Below are 17,285 nucleotides of genomic sequence, written 5' to 3'. Positions count from 1 at the left end.
AAAGTTAAGACAATTACAATGTAGGTAATTTGTTTCCTTTTATGATCTTAGGTCCGTTTCTCGACCCCGAAATATATGGCTTGAATGATGATGAGTAGTGATTAGTAACAAAGGTAAATTTTAATCACTTTGCTGCCTATCTGTGTCAACGGAGCATCTATTGTAGAGTATCACATAACGTGTTCTTGGTAAAAATTTTCTTTCAACGATTTATTCCTACTACTAAATGCGTAATTTAATGATAAAGAAATGTCGAGGTCTCGTGGCATCCTCACGGTCAATCGATAGTAAAGTTAAGCAATACTTGGCCCGGTGGGTCCGTGGATCGGCGACTAAGTATTTATCATGACGAGTTTCTCCGTGTTTTGGAAGGCGTTAAATTGTTACACTTACCTTAGATAACAGTAGTTAAGTATTCTGAAAATGTATGGTGTAAACAATTTCTGGTTGGCCAATGAAGAAAAAATATATATATGTATAGCATATGGCAGTCGTTGCGGGTAGTCAGCAGCCATCCAGTCTGACAATCAGTCTTACCAAGGGGTATCGAGTGGCCTGGGAAACTAAATTGAAGAGATACCGCGGCCCTGGCACATACAAGGCCTATGACGGAACACGACCGTTTTTAGTCAGTAAGAGTCTGACACTCCCTCACCGCTGCTAACCCACAGCGGGAGGGGTCATTTGATGATTTTTGACGTCGTTAAAAAAAAAGGAGGTCAGATAGGTAGTCGTTACCTACGTACATGTAAAACACTAGATGTTACTCAACTGTATCCAACAATATAATTGGGAAAAGGCTAAGCCAAAAGGTACCTTCTCGTGTAATACGTTTAATGTCTTAAGAATATGAAGAAAACGAAATGAGCAGTTTGTTTAATTAAAATAAATTTGTATTCCGAAAAGTAATATTTTGTGGTTTTGGTATTCCACAATTAAGAAAAATTACATACAATTATACCTGTGTTTTAATACGTTTTCCTTGAAGCAATCATAATAGCGTCTTGCGGTTTAACTAACATCCTGAAAAAACAAATATTAGTATAGAAGGATCTAAACTAATATTTCCTTATATACTAACTAGCTTCCGCCAGCGGCTTCGCCCGCGTGGTGTGTAGATAAAAAGTAGCCTATGTGTTAATCCAGGGTATCACCTATCTACATACCAAATTTCAATCAAATCGGTCCAGCCGTTTTTGCGTGATTGAATAACAAACATACATCCATACATTCTCACAAACTTTCACATTTATAATATAAGTAGGATATTATGAACACTAGGTAAATGTTTGAACGATGTGTTAAATAAGCACATAAAATGCAATAATAGATACCCACTAGTAACTTAGCGGATGATGTTTAATGATTTGATGTCCTCCAGCATGCTTCAAATTACATCTAAATTAGCTCAGCTGTTTTACAGTAAAGTAAAAACAAATGAACGCATTCCAAAATTGATTGGGATTCCCCATGAAATTATTATTTTGATAAGTATCAACTGCTCAATACAGGTTTAGAATGATGATTACCTAAAGGTACGTTTTGGAAGCGACCCCACGACTGCTACTGCCGATCGCTCGTACAACGACTACATGGAACCGGTTGATATCCGACGACGACTCCACGTGTGCACTACCTACTGCACTACCGCTTCGATCCAAAATTGCAACGCGGTTCCAATCCGCTAAGTAAAATTTTTGAATGGGTCGTTTCGCACCGCAGTTTTTGTTTTGGCCCAAGGTATCTTAATCTGCGGCACGAGCGGTCGGCAGTAGTAGTCGGTAGCTAGCTTGTAAAACGTACCCTAAGCTGTGACGTAACATACTATGTGACGTCAGAAAATATAATTATCTCACGACGTTGATCAACAGTCTTGTGAATTAGATATTTAGCTTAGCGACAAACGGTTTTTATCTGACGTAGATAACTAGAAGTATTTTTATATTTCGTTCGTCTATTTTTGTTTAATGGCTATTTTTATCCTTATATAGCGAGTAGGTATTTGGTTTTTCTATCAAGAAAGAATTTGCCTGTTGGGTTTTTTTTATTTTTTTTTGTAGTTTAAGTCAGATAATTTATTTAATTTTAAGGAAGATTGCTTTAAATTTGTGTTTTTTTTTCTTAAATAATGTGATGGGAAAAACAAAACATTTTCTTAGGAATCGGGCAATAACACATTGTCTTTTCTATAAGTTTTCTGTTGTCTTATTAGAAGTAAGGAAATCAAACAAACGTTCCCAAAGATTTTTATAACTATTTAATGTTGCTTAAAATAACTAATATAGACCTAAATATATTTGAAAATTGGTACATACATTTGGTACCTAACGTAAATAAAACAATTACGAGTAAGCATTTGCAATAAGTCTTAAGATTACTTTCCTACTATTTAAGGTTACCATCACAAAATTTAAAAAGTCGCTTTTATATAGGTACGGTAGACCGCACATCAGTGGTAACTGTCATGCACCTTTTTTTTTTTTTTTTCCGACGTCAAAAATCATCAAATGACCCCTCCCGCTGTGGGTTAGCAGCGGTGAGGGAGTGTCAGACTCTTACTGACTAAAAACCGTCGTGTTCCGTCATAGGCCTTTTATGTATAGTAAGTTCAACTCAGTCTTGCGCGCGGCCTTATGTGTGGGTAACCCTTGTACATACACAGTGACTTTGTGTGGGTGACAAGAGGTACAGTCGGGTACAAATACAGTTATTTAGGGGTTACGGCTGTTTAAAGAAAAACAGTTATTACGTAATTTAATGTTTATTTATTTATAATGATTCTGAATCGCTACTTGAAAAATCAAATGATGAATTTTCGGATTCGCTACTCTCACCGAGGTAAATTATAAATTTTGACTCCATGTCAAAATGTCTATAGTATTTTTCTTTTTTCTTTTGTACATGTCGACAAGTATTACCCAACATCCCTTCATCAATATGACTTAAACGTTCATTTATGAGTTTCATTATTTCCGTCTTATTTTGGTCGACATTATGCGAAGCAATATTATTTTTTAAAATTCCTCACACATTTTGTTTACATTATTATACTAGATTATACGTCTTTTTACATTCTTAGTCCACACTTTTATTTATTGTCCGCGTACCCCGAGATCTAGAAAATATGTAAGGAGTATTTAATTCATCTTAGATATTTCACCTCATTTATTTCTTAGATACTGTCAACGTCAATTTGAAAAAACTTATGAGAAAATAATGAAAAACTGTAAAATGTAATAATAAAAAGCTTTGAATGTTGTTTCATTTTTTGAAACGCTACCTGACTCCTTAAACATTTTCTCCGTGAAGAACTAGACATTTTCGTAAACGACTGTACCCATAACAAAAAGCGATAAGAACACGTCATGCTCGGACGACGTCACTGTCACACGAATGAAAGTTGTATATTTACAAGCCGACGCACACATAGGGCCGCGCGCAAATCTGAGTTGAACTATCTATACCAGGGCCGCGGTATCTCTTTCGAACAACCCGCAGCAACTGTCATGCACCTTAACTCAATAGTAATAAGTACGACTTTCCTATAAAACTGTTACCAGTGACGTGAAGTTGACTGGACATTGAGGGATTAAGATAGTTAAGACCCTTTTGACAACCAAACCATAACCAGCCGTGAAAATGAAGCTCATTGGTAAATCAGCGATTTGACAACTGAAAATGGTTCGGTTATAGTTACTTACATTTAAATAGTGCATCGTATGTTTATAGTTATGCGTACATTTAATATTTTAAAATATCAGCAATTGGGTAACTTAGTGTATTTTCCATAAACGAAACGTTGATATTTTGATTATATCCATCCATGCAGTTTCATCGAGATGTCCTTCAGTCAATTAGTCATTTATTTCTTCAATTACTTATACTGCATATACCGGAGATCTGAAAATTGAAAAAATGCCTTTGTATAATAATAGATCAGTCCTTTGACACTGAAATAAAATAAAAAAATAAGTTTGAATTTATGAATGGAGTATAATGAATTATAATATGCATAGAACTTAATCCAATAGCTACTTCAGGTGAGACAAGTAATCGACCCCGATATAGCTGGGAAAAAGCTTGGAGGATGATGATAATGATTAAAACAATATTACCTTCCAAATTACTGGCCGTAAAGTATTTGTAGAGTCGTCGAATGTTGAGCTGAAATTAAAAAATAGCTTAGTCATAAGGTCGCGAAGTGCATTGTTTGATGTTGAATGCTTCTTTTGAATTAATATCTATGTTTTGGTAATGTTGGAATGCAAGAAGATTTACAAAGAATTGCTGTGTGTAAAATATTAGTATAGAATTGCACTTGCTTCTAACAAAAGACAAAGACTAGGCAAGCAAAATACGAGCAGATGCGTCATAGGTAGAGCACGTCACCATCAGCTTTTTTATAGTCTCACTGCTGGGCACAGGCCTCCTCTCACGCAAAGAATGATTGATCGTTAATCACCACGCTAGCTCAATGCGGGTTGGTAAACTTATAATCTAAGACTGCTACGCGATTTCAACACTTACGACACTCTTCATAAGGTACACATTCGCCTTCCTTTCTCCAATATCCTTTAATGCAGCGGCAGGCCGGTTCGCACTCCAGCACTATGAAGATATGGCCATATATTGGGCATCTGCCATCAGGAGTTGACTGTCTGCAGTCATCTGATGGGCAGAACGGTGGGCATGCTACGTACTCCTCGTTTGGACGTTCGCAGTCAAATGGAGCTGGAAATTAGATAATTTTTAATTCTTTTTGGCGTTTGTACTTAAAATCTATCAAATGTCTAAAGTATAATGGCTTACAAAATTGCATTCCGCATTAGTATTCCAATTGATGACTATACAAATTATAGGTGTTTTAAATTAGTTATTAATGTGTATGAAAAGCTAATGTCAAGAATAGTCGCAGACATGGCTGACATGGCTAGGTGACATGGCTGAATCGATTTGGACGAAAAATAAAGAGAGATGAAGATAGGCTTATTATCGAGTTACGTGAAACGTGTTCTCAAAATGCAGGTAAAACTTTAGAGGAAACTTGCTACCATATGTAGGTATATGTATATCATACATACAAATTAGATATTGCAGTAACTAAGTATTTATACCATTCAGACAAAGTTGCGGACAAAATCTAGTTCAAATCAACTTACGACATTCTGTAGTCCTAATACAGGTGCCATTTAGTGCTCTCTTCGTGTTGAAGTGACATTTGCACCTTGGAGTACCACATTCGCTGGAGGCAGTACATCCAACGTTCTGATGTTCTCTTGTCGGGCACTTGTCAGAGTAGCAGTCAGATGGGCAGTTGTCCTCGTCTTCTGAAGGCCCGCATTCTAGTAGTTGGACTGTTGGAAATAAAAGAAGATCGTCTTGTTATGAGCGATTCAGAGGGGTAAAATGGTACCTACGTCGAATTTGGGTTAAAATGGCGTCTACGGTCGATTTCGACCACGGCGGCTGTTCTCATATAAGGAGATCAGCCAGCAGCGCAGGAAATATTATAGTGCACGAGCATTTGCGCAGACACAGGTGCACTCACTATTCCTTCACTCTCATAGCCCGATGGGACGGAAATCCGACACGACCGGAGAGAGATCAGGCGCAGGACCGACATTAACGTGCTCTCCGACGCACAGGTGAATCAATCACCAACTTCCAAAAAAAGTTATAGAAAACCCACAAAGCGATTTCGACTATTCGGAATTTGGGATTTTTATTTCGGAATTTGGGTTATAGGATACAATTTAAGGTAGATCCAAATTCAAAAAGATGGGTGTTCGTGTTTTTGGAACAATTGGGATATAGATACCTACATTAAAGAGTTAAAGTTTGTGGGTGTGAATGGGATAATTTCTGGATCTACAGAACCGATTTCGACCAACGGAAAGTCACGGTATTTGTGAGTGTTATGTTTTATCCTGATGCGAAAATAAAGTTGGTCGAGAAGCGAATGAAACCGAGCAAAACAAAAAAAAAAACTGTTAAAGGAATCCCATCTTCGTTTTGAATAACTAGTTATCAGGTAAACAAAACGAAATCTATTTCCGTGGCGAATAAAACTTTTGGGCAAAAGGGATTCCGGTTTTGGGTAAAACAAAATTGATAAAACAAGTTTGTTGTGCATAAATTGACATCTAATGGATCTTTTCATTATTTTATTTCGAACAATACTTATCAATAATGCTTGAAATAAATAAAGAGGAAACATTTTTTTGTTTGCAAGTTTGCACCCTCAATGCTCCGAAAGTAATGAACCGATTTGGAAAATTCTTTCTCTGTTGGCAAGCTGCACTCTTTTTAAGTAACATAGGCTATATTTTATCCCGGTATGGGCAGGAGTTCCCACGGGTGATACTGCGGGAAAACGACTCATACCTTCACGATAAAAATATAATCGAGCAAGAGGCGGTAGGTATCAAACTGGCTAGACGATATCAAACGGGTAATTGGCTTAATTTAGTGGTGTTTTCCATCGAAACAATGGCAAATCGATTATGACGCAATCTAACAGTACTTGTAGCATTTAACACGCGACTCGATTAGGTTTCTTGAGTTACAACCTAGATATTTATGCATTACTAACTTCCGTCCGTGGCTTCGCCCGCGTCAAGTTCGGTTAGATCGCGTTTCCAAGAGAACTCTTCAAAAGTCCGGGATAAAAACTATCCTATGTTCTTTCTCAAAGTCAACTCTATGTTATATAACTCTATGTTTTGATCGTAAATTAACCTTTATTCCACATATAGACCATATAATAAGAAAGGCCTCTTCCATGCTCGGGTTCGTCATAAGAAATGCTAGACAGTTTAAAGACTATAAAACAAAAAAAAGTTTATTTATTATAAAATAATATAGTTACATAGGTTAACACCATAAGTTAAAGTTAACACAAGTTTTAAATAGTTATGTTTTTTGTTTTGTTAATTTAGTTTAATTTTAAGTTAAGTGCAGTATGTACAACGTCGTTTTCTTTTCTTTTCTTTTAATGCATGCTGAGTTTACCTATAAGTGATTGTTACACTATTATTTAGTTACATTACATGTTATCATAGTCTTATCAGTGTAAATAATCGTTGGTGAACCAAAAATAAATAAATAAATAAATAAATGTCTGTACCAAATTTAATTAAAATCAGTTCAGTGTTTTAGAGGTGAAAGCTTAACAGACAGACAGAGTAACTTTATAATTTAATTTAATTTATAAAGGCAGCCCCAACAATTTCCTGCAACTCATTGCGGGGAGAATGGACGCTGACAGCTCTTTCATGGAGTACTGGACAAAACAGCATGTCAGGTGTTCCTGATCCAGTATGATGTATTGTTAATTTTTGTGTTAATTATTGTTTATGTATGTGTTAATAATTGTGTCTGTATGTGTTAATAATTGTTTTGTGTTAATATTTTATTAATGTATGGACTCTGTCTGAAATAAAAATAAAATAAAATAAAATAATATAAGTAGGGATTAGGAGTATTGTGGTTAAATGGGTACTTATTTTTGATGCTGTAATAAGACTGATCTCAAAAGTCCTGGTTCTGAATTATGTAGGAATGCCTAACGTACCTACATAGGATTTTATTACATACATACATAATAGGTACTGAATATATAAAATCTTTAAATCTGGAAACTCTGACAGTTGCTGAATTTTGAAAAACGAAAAAGGACAATGAAAATGGTTTTATGTGGGTTTTTTATTACAACAGTATTCAAAAATTAAGAAGAAAATAAATTAATATAAGAATTAATATAAGAAACAATATATCATACTTACCACTAGAATGAATGGTGACAAAAATTACAAACAGAACAATATACACAGATCGCGTCATCTCTAAACCGATCCACTTGTGAGAATGAATTCACAATACAAACTATATTGTAAACATCAATATTGTTATTAACACTTCTCTTGGACGTCCCTATTAAGCACAATACCTATATTGCCTAATTATACCTTGTCGCGTCAGGGCATGGAGAACAAAATGGATGGAGGTGCCATAGCGGAAAATCTCCTAAGAAAGTAACGCGCCAAAATGCATGTGAGCGGGGCACGACTTTTATTTGTAATATCAAACATCTTTGACATGCTTATGTTTCCAAAAACCCGAAAACCTCGTTAGATCACTCGTAACTGATCGTTTTGGTCATGCCCACCGTATCTATTTGACGTAGAAGAAGGCGCCTAACTTACCTGCATTATGACATCTCCGCTCATCTTTCCTTACTCCGAGCTTCAGGTACATTTAACATTTGAATTTAGCGCCATCTATGTTTTGCTACTGAAACTAGTTGGTTGCACTGTTGAGTAAAATGATAACAACTTTTCATAACGTCCGAGAGATGGTAAATGATGAAGGATAAAGATTTCCCAGATTTTTGGTTCGGGTGTTTGATTTCGGTATTTCATGAATTTATTTAGTTCCTTCTCCCTTTATAAAGACCCTCAGTAGAGTGTAAGATAACTATCATTGCAAAAAGGATACATTATTTACGATGAGTGAATCTACTTGAATTTGAAATTCAAGTCGTAGAATTTATTTTTAACTAATGGTAATTTTATATGTACCTTGATTTATTTGATGACAGTATTCCCTCAAATAAAAGATAAAAAATTTCACGGGTTATCTCTGTAATTTGTCCAATTTAATGGTAGAATTTTTAATAAAAGTGACAAGTTGCTATCTCGCTCTGGCGAAATTAGGATAAGGATTTTTCCCCTAGAAAGGCCCTCTCAACTCTTCCTAACAATCCCGTAGCGGCTACATTTTACCAACATTCCTAGTGAAAAACAAAGACAAAGTAGTGAAAGAGTAGAAAACGAATAGAAAGCTAATTCCAAACACGTTAGGAAAAGGCTAGGCGACTGAACTAGTTGTTTTTCAGTTCTTGTGAACTTGTTTTCAGTACCTAACTGTTTGTTTTCTCGCCTCACAGTGCAAACTGGTTCAATTTGTCTGAGTGCTCGTGAACGCTTATTGATAAAAAGTGCAGCGAAAAGCGAGTGGGATCTTTAAATACGTAGCTAATTAAAGTCATCAGAGATGGTATTAATGGAATAAAAAAAAAGTATGTGGCGACTATCAATTCATAACATATATCGGGTGTGTCGTACTTAATCACATTAAATCCTATCACTTATACTTTATGATATTCAATGGCGAATTGTAAAAAAGATAATCTAATCCATTCAGTGGTTTAACCACAGGAGTCATTTTTCGTTTTCATAATTTACAACATCATGTGTAAAGCAGAGATAAAGTCTTAGTTAGGAGTATCGAATGTTTTGACCAGTTGACAGCTGTCAGTTTTCAAGGGAGAATATCCATTGTTTGTAATGACTGATATGGTGTTCTAAGGTGATCTTCACACTGCCCCGCATCACGCTGCATCTTGCGTGTCGACGCACCTACGCGCGTTCCTGCGGGAGTGCAGATCTGCATCATCGTGCGGGTTTTTCACGCACTCACGCGCGTAGGTGCGTTTTGTAAATTCACGCACAGCGAGTTCCATTTTCAAATATACACGTCACGCCCATTCAAAATCACGCGCGGCATTGCGGGATTCAGTGTGCCATACCTTGCGTCTCGCCCCGCACCTACGCGCGGGGGTGCGTGTTTCTCCGCATGTATGTGCGTGATCCGCATGAACGCGCGTGGATGCATTTTCAGTGTGTTGGACTATGCGTGTTTTCCATACAAACGGAGATATTTCCATACAACGGAAAAAAACGCATCCACGCACTACGCTGCATCATGCGGGGCAGTGTGATAATCGCCTAATTCTCGCACATTTTTATTCTATTTACTTTTGAGTTTTACTTTTTGCTAATCGACATATATTAACCAGTATATTAACGTATTTAATTTGATTAGATACGACACTCACAATACATGATTTCCTCTACTAACGGCACCTGTGAAAAATATTAATAGGTGTCGCATGTGGACTCCCTCAGATGCCATTCACCCAATGTGCCCAATGTGGAACACGTCGAAAAACCGTAGGCAACTAGGCCGTTTAAAATATCAATAGAAATATCTTATGTAAGTAAGAATGGCTAGCTCCTGGAACACATTAACAGTAAACAATGTCTAATCTACATATTAAATTCCAAACAATACGACAGTTTCATCATTTTCTTCTCAGGAGTAGGTATTGTCAGAATCAAAAGAGAGAATTTGAAGAAGACACCAAGCTCAGCTATCATGTTGGACGATAAAATATAAATGCTCATCGTCACTGATGTTACGTATATTTACAAGATGTGGTAAAGCAGAGCGAAAGTCGTAGCGAGGCAGCTTAGTGAGGTGAAGAGCGGACCGTGACGTAAGGATCTGTAATTAAAAAAAAATGTGTCCGTTTAATTTGCTGATGATGAAGCTTGAAGTGAAAGTTTTATTTTCAGTTGGCGAAGGGGTTTTTGAGTTGATCCATTAAAAATGACAACACTTCAAGAATCAGGAGGGACAAAACAAGAAACCAATAGGGTAATCTGTGCAAGCGAATAAACTAGGTGATAGGACTGTGGGCTTAAAACAATCTTAGGAATTTTACTGAATCTGAAATACTGGTCTGTGTAGTGACGCCATAATTTTGCTAACGACTGACATAGGTATTCTAAATTCAAATGCTACAGACAAATGCCACTATTCAAAAATGGACAACACATTTTTCCGCCGTGTTACAAAACGGTCCCAGCACGCTCATTTGTTTTGTCGCTCGTCGCTCAAATTGTGGTCTTGTAAACGCACCCCTACGTAGTAAAAGTCAGAACCGTCTCGTTTCCCACTAAAATATACACGAAGGCAATTTTGTGGCCGTCTTCAGGGAATCGAAAGAAAACATTTGAACATTTTTTCTTCCCCGCGCTTATAAGTTAGGGGGATTTTACGTTACGTGGCATATGTGTTAGTGAATCTTTGAATATGCGAACTGGAGATTTTTAGGGTTTCGTACCCAAAGGGGGGGTACCCTATTTCGCTCCTCCATCCGTCCGTCCATCCGTCTGTCACCAGGCTGTATCTCATGAACCGTGATAGTTAAAGAGTTGAAATTTTCAAAGATGATGTATTTCTAATGCCGCTATAACAAAAAATACTGAAAACTAAAATGGAGTAAATTTTTGGGGGGCTCCCATACAACAATCGTGATTTTTTTAGCTCATTTTCTAAACAATGGTACTGTTATACGGGATCCTCGAACACGGTTTTTAAAAAAAACTAATTTTACACACAAAAATGATTATATTGGTTTTTCACCACAATTGACAGTATTTAAGGATATTTGGACACTTAGAAATAGTAGAACTAGAAATAGGAATAGTAACGAATTGGTAATTGGAAATAGTACCGATATGTGTCGAGAATGACAACAGACTGCCCGCGCGGGCGAATCCGACGTATATTTATATTATTATAATTTGCTGACATAGCACCCTCTACATGGGGTTGCAGTATTAAAATAGGGTATAACAACCCCCCGCATAAGACCGAAATTTGGGGTTAATTACCGAAATTCGGAAAGGTTATACTACTTCCCTAAGTCGCGGTAATGGGATAGAAGCGATAGAATGCAGCGAAGCGTTGTCGTTCTCGACGTGAGTATCGTTATCAATGTTTACATTGTTTCTATTGATAACAAATGCATTCTTATATTTTAATATAATTTTAATTAAGATGTATATTATAAAAGAAATTACAATTAACAAAATTATAAAGGTAAGTATTGAATAATGCGTCCCGTATTTAATAATAAATGGTTTGTCATCTATGATCTTATCTAATTCCGCGAATATTTCTTTATGTTTGTTTACATTAGATGTTAAATCGTCTAAATCGATATTTTGGAAAAGAATAGGGGACGTATTATTATTAATCGAGTTATAATTGATTTGACAACATGAGTCATTGATAATATTAAAATCTAGTATAGGGCTAGGTATACTTATATTATAAGAGTCATCTGAAGTTATCAGTCTTACACTTTTTGTATAGATTGTGCACTGTTTTGGGGTATCTAAAATACCCGTACCGGACACTATAATCTCACGCATTTCTGAAACACCACACTCGATAGACACTTTATTCGGACGAGACTGCACGAAAATCCACCGATTGTTTATTAGTGGTTGCCAAATGTCTAGCTCGCCGAATATGGTTTTGGTAACACACCGTTTAGGAATAGCATTAACAGTTTTCGTTAATAGTTCACTTTCGCATATCGGGTTATCACTTGTCGTCGAGATTACCGGTACTTCGCATAAAAAGAACTCAGAGTATATGGTCTTACACTTACGTAAACTATCTAAATTACAATATAATTGTTTACTATTAGAAATAGCAATATACGAACTAGTAGGAGAGATTAAACTATAACTATTTGGGTTATCCACTCTATGAGGAGTAGGCAGAGCCAAAGTATGATATAAATTGAATTCCTCATTGGTAACGAGGGGCACTTGCAAAACAAATACAAGTTTATTCTTAAAATAATAACATGCAACATTAGATATACTTAAAATTAAATGAATATTATCTAGGCTTAATGATATAGGAATCCCAGTGTCCCGTGGTAGGTGCCTATCGTTATCGGCGAGTTCACGGTATAGTTGGGCAGGCGTTACAATGTTAGGATGTAGGATGTTTTGACTACTGAGTATAATTGCGTTTATCAAGTCTTCGAGTTGAAACGATAATGTAAGCAAAGAGCTTTCAAGGTTGGTAAGTATGGAATGGACTTTTGTTTCTATGATTAAATTGTTTGTAATTTCTGTGATATTTGTTATTTGTTTAAGGAATGATATTAATGATTCATTAATGATTTCTTGATTGGTTTTTAATTTGTTTATAATATTTTTATAGGACTCTAAGGTAGAAGTAGTAACTAAGATATTTTCTTTTATTAATGTTGCCATTTTCTTTTGATTATTTTGTATAGATTCTATAGCAGAATCGTATTTGAGAGCGTCGTCTTCATCAAGCGTGCCGAAAACGTGCTTAAATACTGTACCTATACCGCCAAACCATGCATTACGTTTGTATCGCTTTGAAATAAGATGATAAATAGAATCATATTCTCGTTGAACGTCTGTAAAACGAGCTGTTAAAGGAGATAGCGTGTTTTCACAAGAAGTTAAGTTAAATTTTTGACAGTTAAACCTTAATGTACCTATGATTTCATTCAAATTAGTAAGATGAGGTTTTATGAAAGATATATCTACATAACTAATTACGTTTAAATTACTCTTAATTATTTTAAGTTTTCCCAGGCTATCGAAGTAGATACCAGCGTTTGAAGGATAAGGCTTGACAAAGTCCGATCGTGCATCGATTGGAATGCTGAAAGATAGAATGAAATATGAATTAGTGTTGCTCATCGGATGAAACTTCAGCAGGTTTTATTTCATCGAAATGGTGTGTCACATGACGTCGATTTATAAGAAGAGTGACAGTGTTATTATTATGAACCGATATGATTTTATATGGTCCTTTCCAAATGGGAGATAAGGCTTTCCTTAGTCGTAAATGATTCTTAAGATAAACTAGGTCGCCAACCTTGTAATTGGGCGGCGGTTTAGTGTGATTGTCGTAGTAAGCTTTTGAATGTTCCTTAGATTTTAGAATATTTTCTACTGCCTTTTCTCTAGTAAATTTGAATTTGTGTTGTAACATTCTTATGTAATCCGAATATGTTGTATTAGGTGTAGTTTCGTATATCGAGTTTGGAATGAATGGTTTATAGCCAAAGACTAATTCGTAAGGTGTAAATTTCGTGGTGGAATGAATTGTCGTATTGTAGGTAAGCATAGCGGTATATACGTAGGTAGGCCAATTGTCTTGATTATTATTAATGAATGATTTTAAGTACTCTTTAAGTGTAGAGTGGCTGCGTTCGAGAGCTCCTTGCGTTTGTGGATGATAGGGTGATGCCCAGAGTAGTTTTATCTTTAAGAATTGGCAAGTGGTTTTAAAAAGGTCAGAGGTAAAATTAGTACCTTGATCGGTAAGTATTGATTTAGGAATACCGAAGAGAGAGACGAAATGGATTAAACAATCAGCTGATTCTTCAGCTGTTGTGCTGCGTAGCGGATAAGCGACAGAATATTTTGATAAATCATCCTGTATGGTGAGTATATATTTCAGCTTTGCTGTACCAGATTCAGGTAGGGGTCCTACTATGTCTAATGCTATTCTTTGAAATGGTGCAGTGGAAGTAGTGGTTATTTCCATAGGGGCGCGATTAAGTTTCCTAAGGGCTTTATTTTCTTGACAGGATTTGCATTTCTTGATATAGTTTTCTATGTCACTTCTCATTCCCTTCCAATAAAATTGTTCTTTAATCCTAGAATACATTCGTGATGAGCCTAAGTGCCCGGCGATTGGAATATCGTGGTTTTCCCTTAGTATTTTGGGTATTTCACTCAATGTAGGATAAATTATTTTATTTACGTAAACGTGTATGCGGATTGGAGTGTCGTGAAACAGGTAAGTCAAAATATTGTAGATTTTAGTGTAGGAATGTCGGTCGAAAGGGTTTTTGAAGTCAGAGGTAGCTATATCTGTGATCGATGAGTCTAGTATGATGTCATTTCTCGCTCGTTTCAGGGTGTTGTATATATCAGGATAAGATGATTCGTCGAAATGGTGAACTTTAGTAAAAATTAGGTAAATATCTTTATTTTCTAAGTTTATTTTCAGGAAGGAATGGAGCTCTTTTTCAGCGTTAAGAATTTCGTCTTTGTCTTTATCACTAGAGAGTATTTCAGAGATGTACGGGTTTGATTCGTCTAAGTCGATTGAAGTGGGTATTAATATAGTTTTATAAGGGCATTTGAGTAAGTTTTCGTTATGTTCAGTTATAATGGTATTTGTTTTAAATTCTTTACGCGATATTGATTTCAAAAATTTGGAATAGTCTTCGTCGTTTGCTTCTGATTTAGTGTTAGATTCTGTTGGCGAAGGTATTTCGATGTTATCAAAATTGGGGTTTATATCAATACTCTGTGGGCTAAGGTCAAGTGGTCCTAGGTCTATAAGTTCTGGTAAACTGTCTTCGGTATGAGTAGGGATAGCGTCATGAGCAGTATCAGACTCGGGAATAGTATCCTGTTTACGATTAGTGTCGTTGTTTAATAATTCATTATCATCGAATGTGAACGGTATATAAGAGGGTAGATCTAAGAGGGGGTCTTCCAAAGGGTTATCGATTAAATCATTAGGGCTTGTAGGTAAAGAGTCGGGAGATGGTACATCTATTGGATTAATTGGGAATCGGGACAGAGCGTCAGCATTGGTATTAATTTTTCCTTTCTTATGGATTATATTATAATCGAATTCCTCTAGTTTTAGGCGCCAACGAACTAGTCTAGATCCCGGGTCTTTACAGTTAAAAAGCCATTGAAGTGGTTTGTGGTCTGTTACGATAGTGAATTTACGGCCATAGAGATATGGTCGAAAGGCTTTCGTGCCGAAAATAATAGCGAGACATTCTTTTTCTGTGACGCTATAATTGCATTCAGCTTTGTTAAGAGTGCGGGAAGCAAAAGCAATAGGCCGATCCTTACCGATCTGACCCTGAGAAAGGATTGCGGATATGGCGAAGTTAGAGGCGTCACATGTTAATAGAAAGGGCTGTGAAAAATCGGGATATGCTAATATCGGTGAAGTGGTTAATTTGTTTTGTAATGTTTCAAAAGCGAGTTGTTGTTCGTTATGCCATTTGAAAGATGCGTCCTTTTTTAGAAGGGATGTTAAGGGTTTCGCGAGTTTGGAAAAATCTGGAATAAATCGTCTATAATAAGATACAAGACCCAGAAATGATTTTATGTCTTTGGGGGACTTCGGTATTGGGAATTCAGTGATAGCTTTTATTTTTTCGGGGTTCGGTTGCACTCCATCGTTATTTATTAAGTGACCTAGGTATGCAACCTCCTTGCATAAGAATTCGCATTTGTCTGGTTGAAGCTTAAGATTATAAGTTCTAAGTTTTTCGAATACAGCGGATAAGTTCTGAATGTGACTAGCTAAATCAGGGGAATAAACGACAATATCGTCGAGATACACGAAGCAGCGAGAGCCTTGAAGTCCAGACAGGCAAGTGTTCATAAGTTTTTGGAATGTCGAAGGAGCATTTTTAAGGCCAAATGGCATTCTCGTAAATTCAAAATGTCCTTGGGGTACGGAAAATGCGGTTTTGGGTGCGTCTTCAGCAGCAATAGGAATTTGATGAAATCCTGAAGCCAGGTCTAATGTTGTAAAGTACTGACTCTTGCCTAATTGATCTAGTATTTCAGTTATTTGTGGAATGGGGTAAGTTTCCCCTATTGTTATGTCATTTAATTTTCTGTAATCGATAACGACTCTCCATTTGCGTTGCCCCGAAGCATCTAGTTTTTTGGGGACTACCCAAATAGGCGAAGACCAGGGTGAGTTTGACGGTATAATTATTTTTTGATCTAGCATTTTATTTATTTGGTTTTCTACTTCCTTTTTATGACATTCGGGAAAACGATATGATTTAGTTTGGATAGGTATATCGGAGTTTGTTCTAATTTTATGTTCAGTGGATGTAGTATATGTTAATTGTTCGTTTGGGAGATGGAAAATGTCAGAGTATTGTGAGCATACTTGTAGTAGAGCATCCCTTTCTTCGTCATTAAGATGGGAGGTCCTTAATTGATTTAGGACTTCTTTAGTTCTAGTATAAGTGTTAGAGGGAATTGCTGATGTGAGAACTGGTATAGATTGTTCGTCTAGAGCTTGCAAGGTAATATTTAGATTGGGATGGAGTACAACTGTTTCTTCGGATGTATTAACAACTGTGATATTGATTCGTCTATTTGGTTTTACTTTGACTATACAATTTGCAATGAGTAGTGAATCAGATAAGTGTTGGTCTAATATAACGCCTTCTTTAATAAGAGGGTTGCTAACTGTACATTCAATGACTGCTTCTGTACGAGGTGGTATTTTATATATAGGTTCAGAGAAATGCAGTGTGATGGAGTTTTCATCGAAACGTAGTATGTTCTTGTAATAATCGATTTGGCATTTAAATTTTTGCATTAGGTCATTTCCTATTATACCATCATGGCTAAGACTTATGTTCTTTACTACATGAAATTCGTGCGTGCAAGGTTTTGGAGAATTTGGAAATAGTTGCATTTGAAGGCTTCCCATAGTAGGCGTTACCGCGTCGTTGGGGTCAATACCTTTAAGTGTGATAACCTCATTACTTAGTTTTGGGATTCTGGACATAGAATCGAGTTTTAGGA

At 36.3% G+C, this 17,285-nt stretch overlaps 2 protein-coding genes across 2 annotated transcripts; both read right to left on the bottom strand.

The window, feature by feature from the left end:
* Positions 1–3,467: 3,467 nt before the first annotated feature.
* Positions 3,468–7,923, bottom strand: LOC124630513 (inducible metalloproteinase inhibitor protein-like). The gene is made up of 5 exons (XM_047164452.1): positions 7,785–7,923; positions 5,160–5,354; positions 4,528–4,731; positions 4,116–4,164; positions 3,468–3,900 (listed from the first exon to the last, which is right to left on the bottom strand). Exons 1-4 carry the CDS (start codon positions 7,840–7,842, stop codon positions 4,124–4,126), a joined length of 498 nt encoding a protein of 165 aa, XP_047020408.1. The 5' UTR covers positions 7,843–7,923; the 3' UTR covers positions 3,468–3,900; positions 4,116–4,123.
* A 3,296-nt stretch (positions 7,924–11,219) lies between these two features.
* Positions 11,220–13,388, bottom strand: LOC124630466. The gene has a single exon (XM_047164387.1). The coding sequence runs from the start codon at positions 13,386–13,388 to the stop codon at positions 11,538–11,540; it is 1,851 nt and encodes a 616-aa protein (XP_047020343.1). The 3' UTR covers positions 11,220–11,537.
* Between the last annotated feature and the right edge of the window lie 3,897 nt (positions 13,389–17,285).

Source organism: Helicoverpa zea, chromosome 5, assembly GCF_022581195.2.
Source record: "Helicoverpa zea isolate HzStark_Cry1AcR chromosome 5, ilHelZeax1.1, whole genome shotgun sequence".
In the NCBI taxonomy this organism is placed as follows: domain Eukaryota; kingdom Metazoa; phylum Arthropoda; class Insecta; order Lepidoptera; family Noctuidae; genus Helicoverpa; species Helicoverpa zea.
The sequence above is the reverse complement of the archived record's forward strand: the minus strand, read 5'-3'. Positions and strand labels throughout refer to the sequence as shown.

Excerpts from the sequence above, each read along its gene's own strand:
- LOC124630513 (XM_047164452.1), bottom strand. The coding sequence starts at position 7,842 with ATGACGCGATCTGTGTATATTGTTCTGTTTGTAATTTTTGTCACCATT. Across the intron at positions 5,355-7,784 it reads TGTCACCATTCATTCTAGTG|TCCAACTACTAGAATGCGGG; the intron begins GTAAGTATGATA and ends TATTTCCAACAG. Across the intron at positions 4,732-5,159 it reads TATTAGGACTACAGAATGTC|CTCCATTTGACTGCGAACGT; the intron begins GTAAGTTGATTT and ends TCTAATTTCCAG.
- LOC124630466 (XM_047164387.1), bottom strand. The coding sequence starts at position 13,388 with ATGAGCAACACTAATTCATATTTCATTCTATCTTTCAGCATTCCAATC.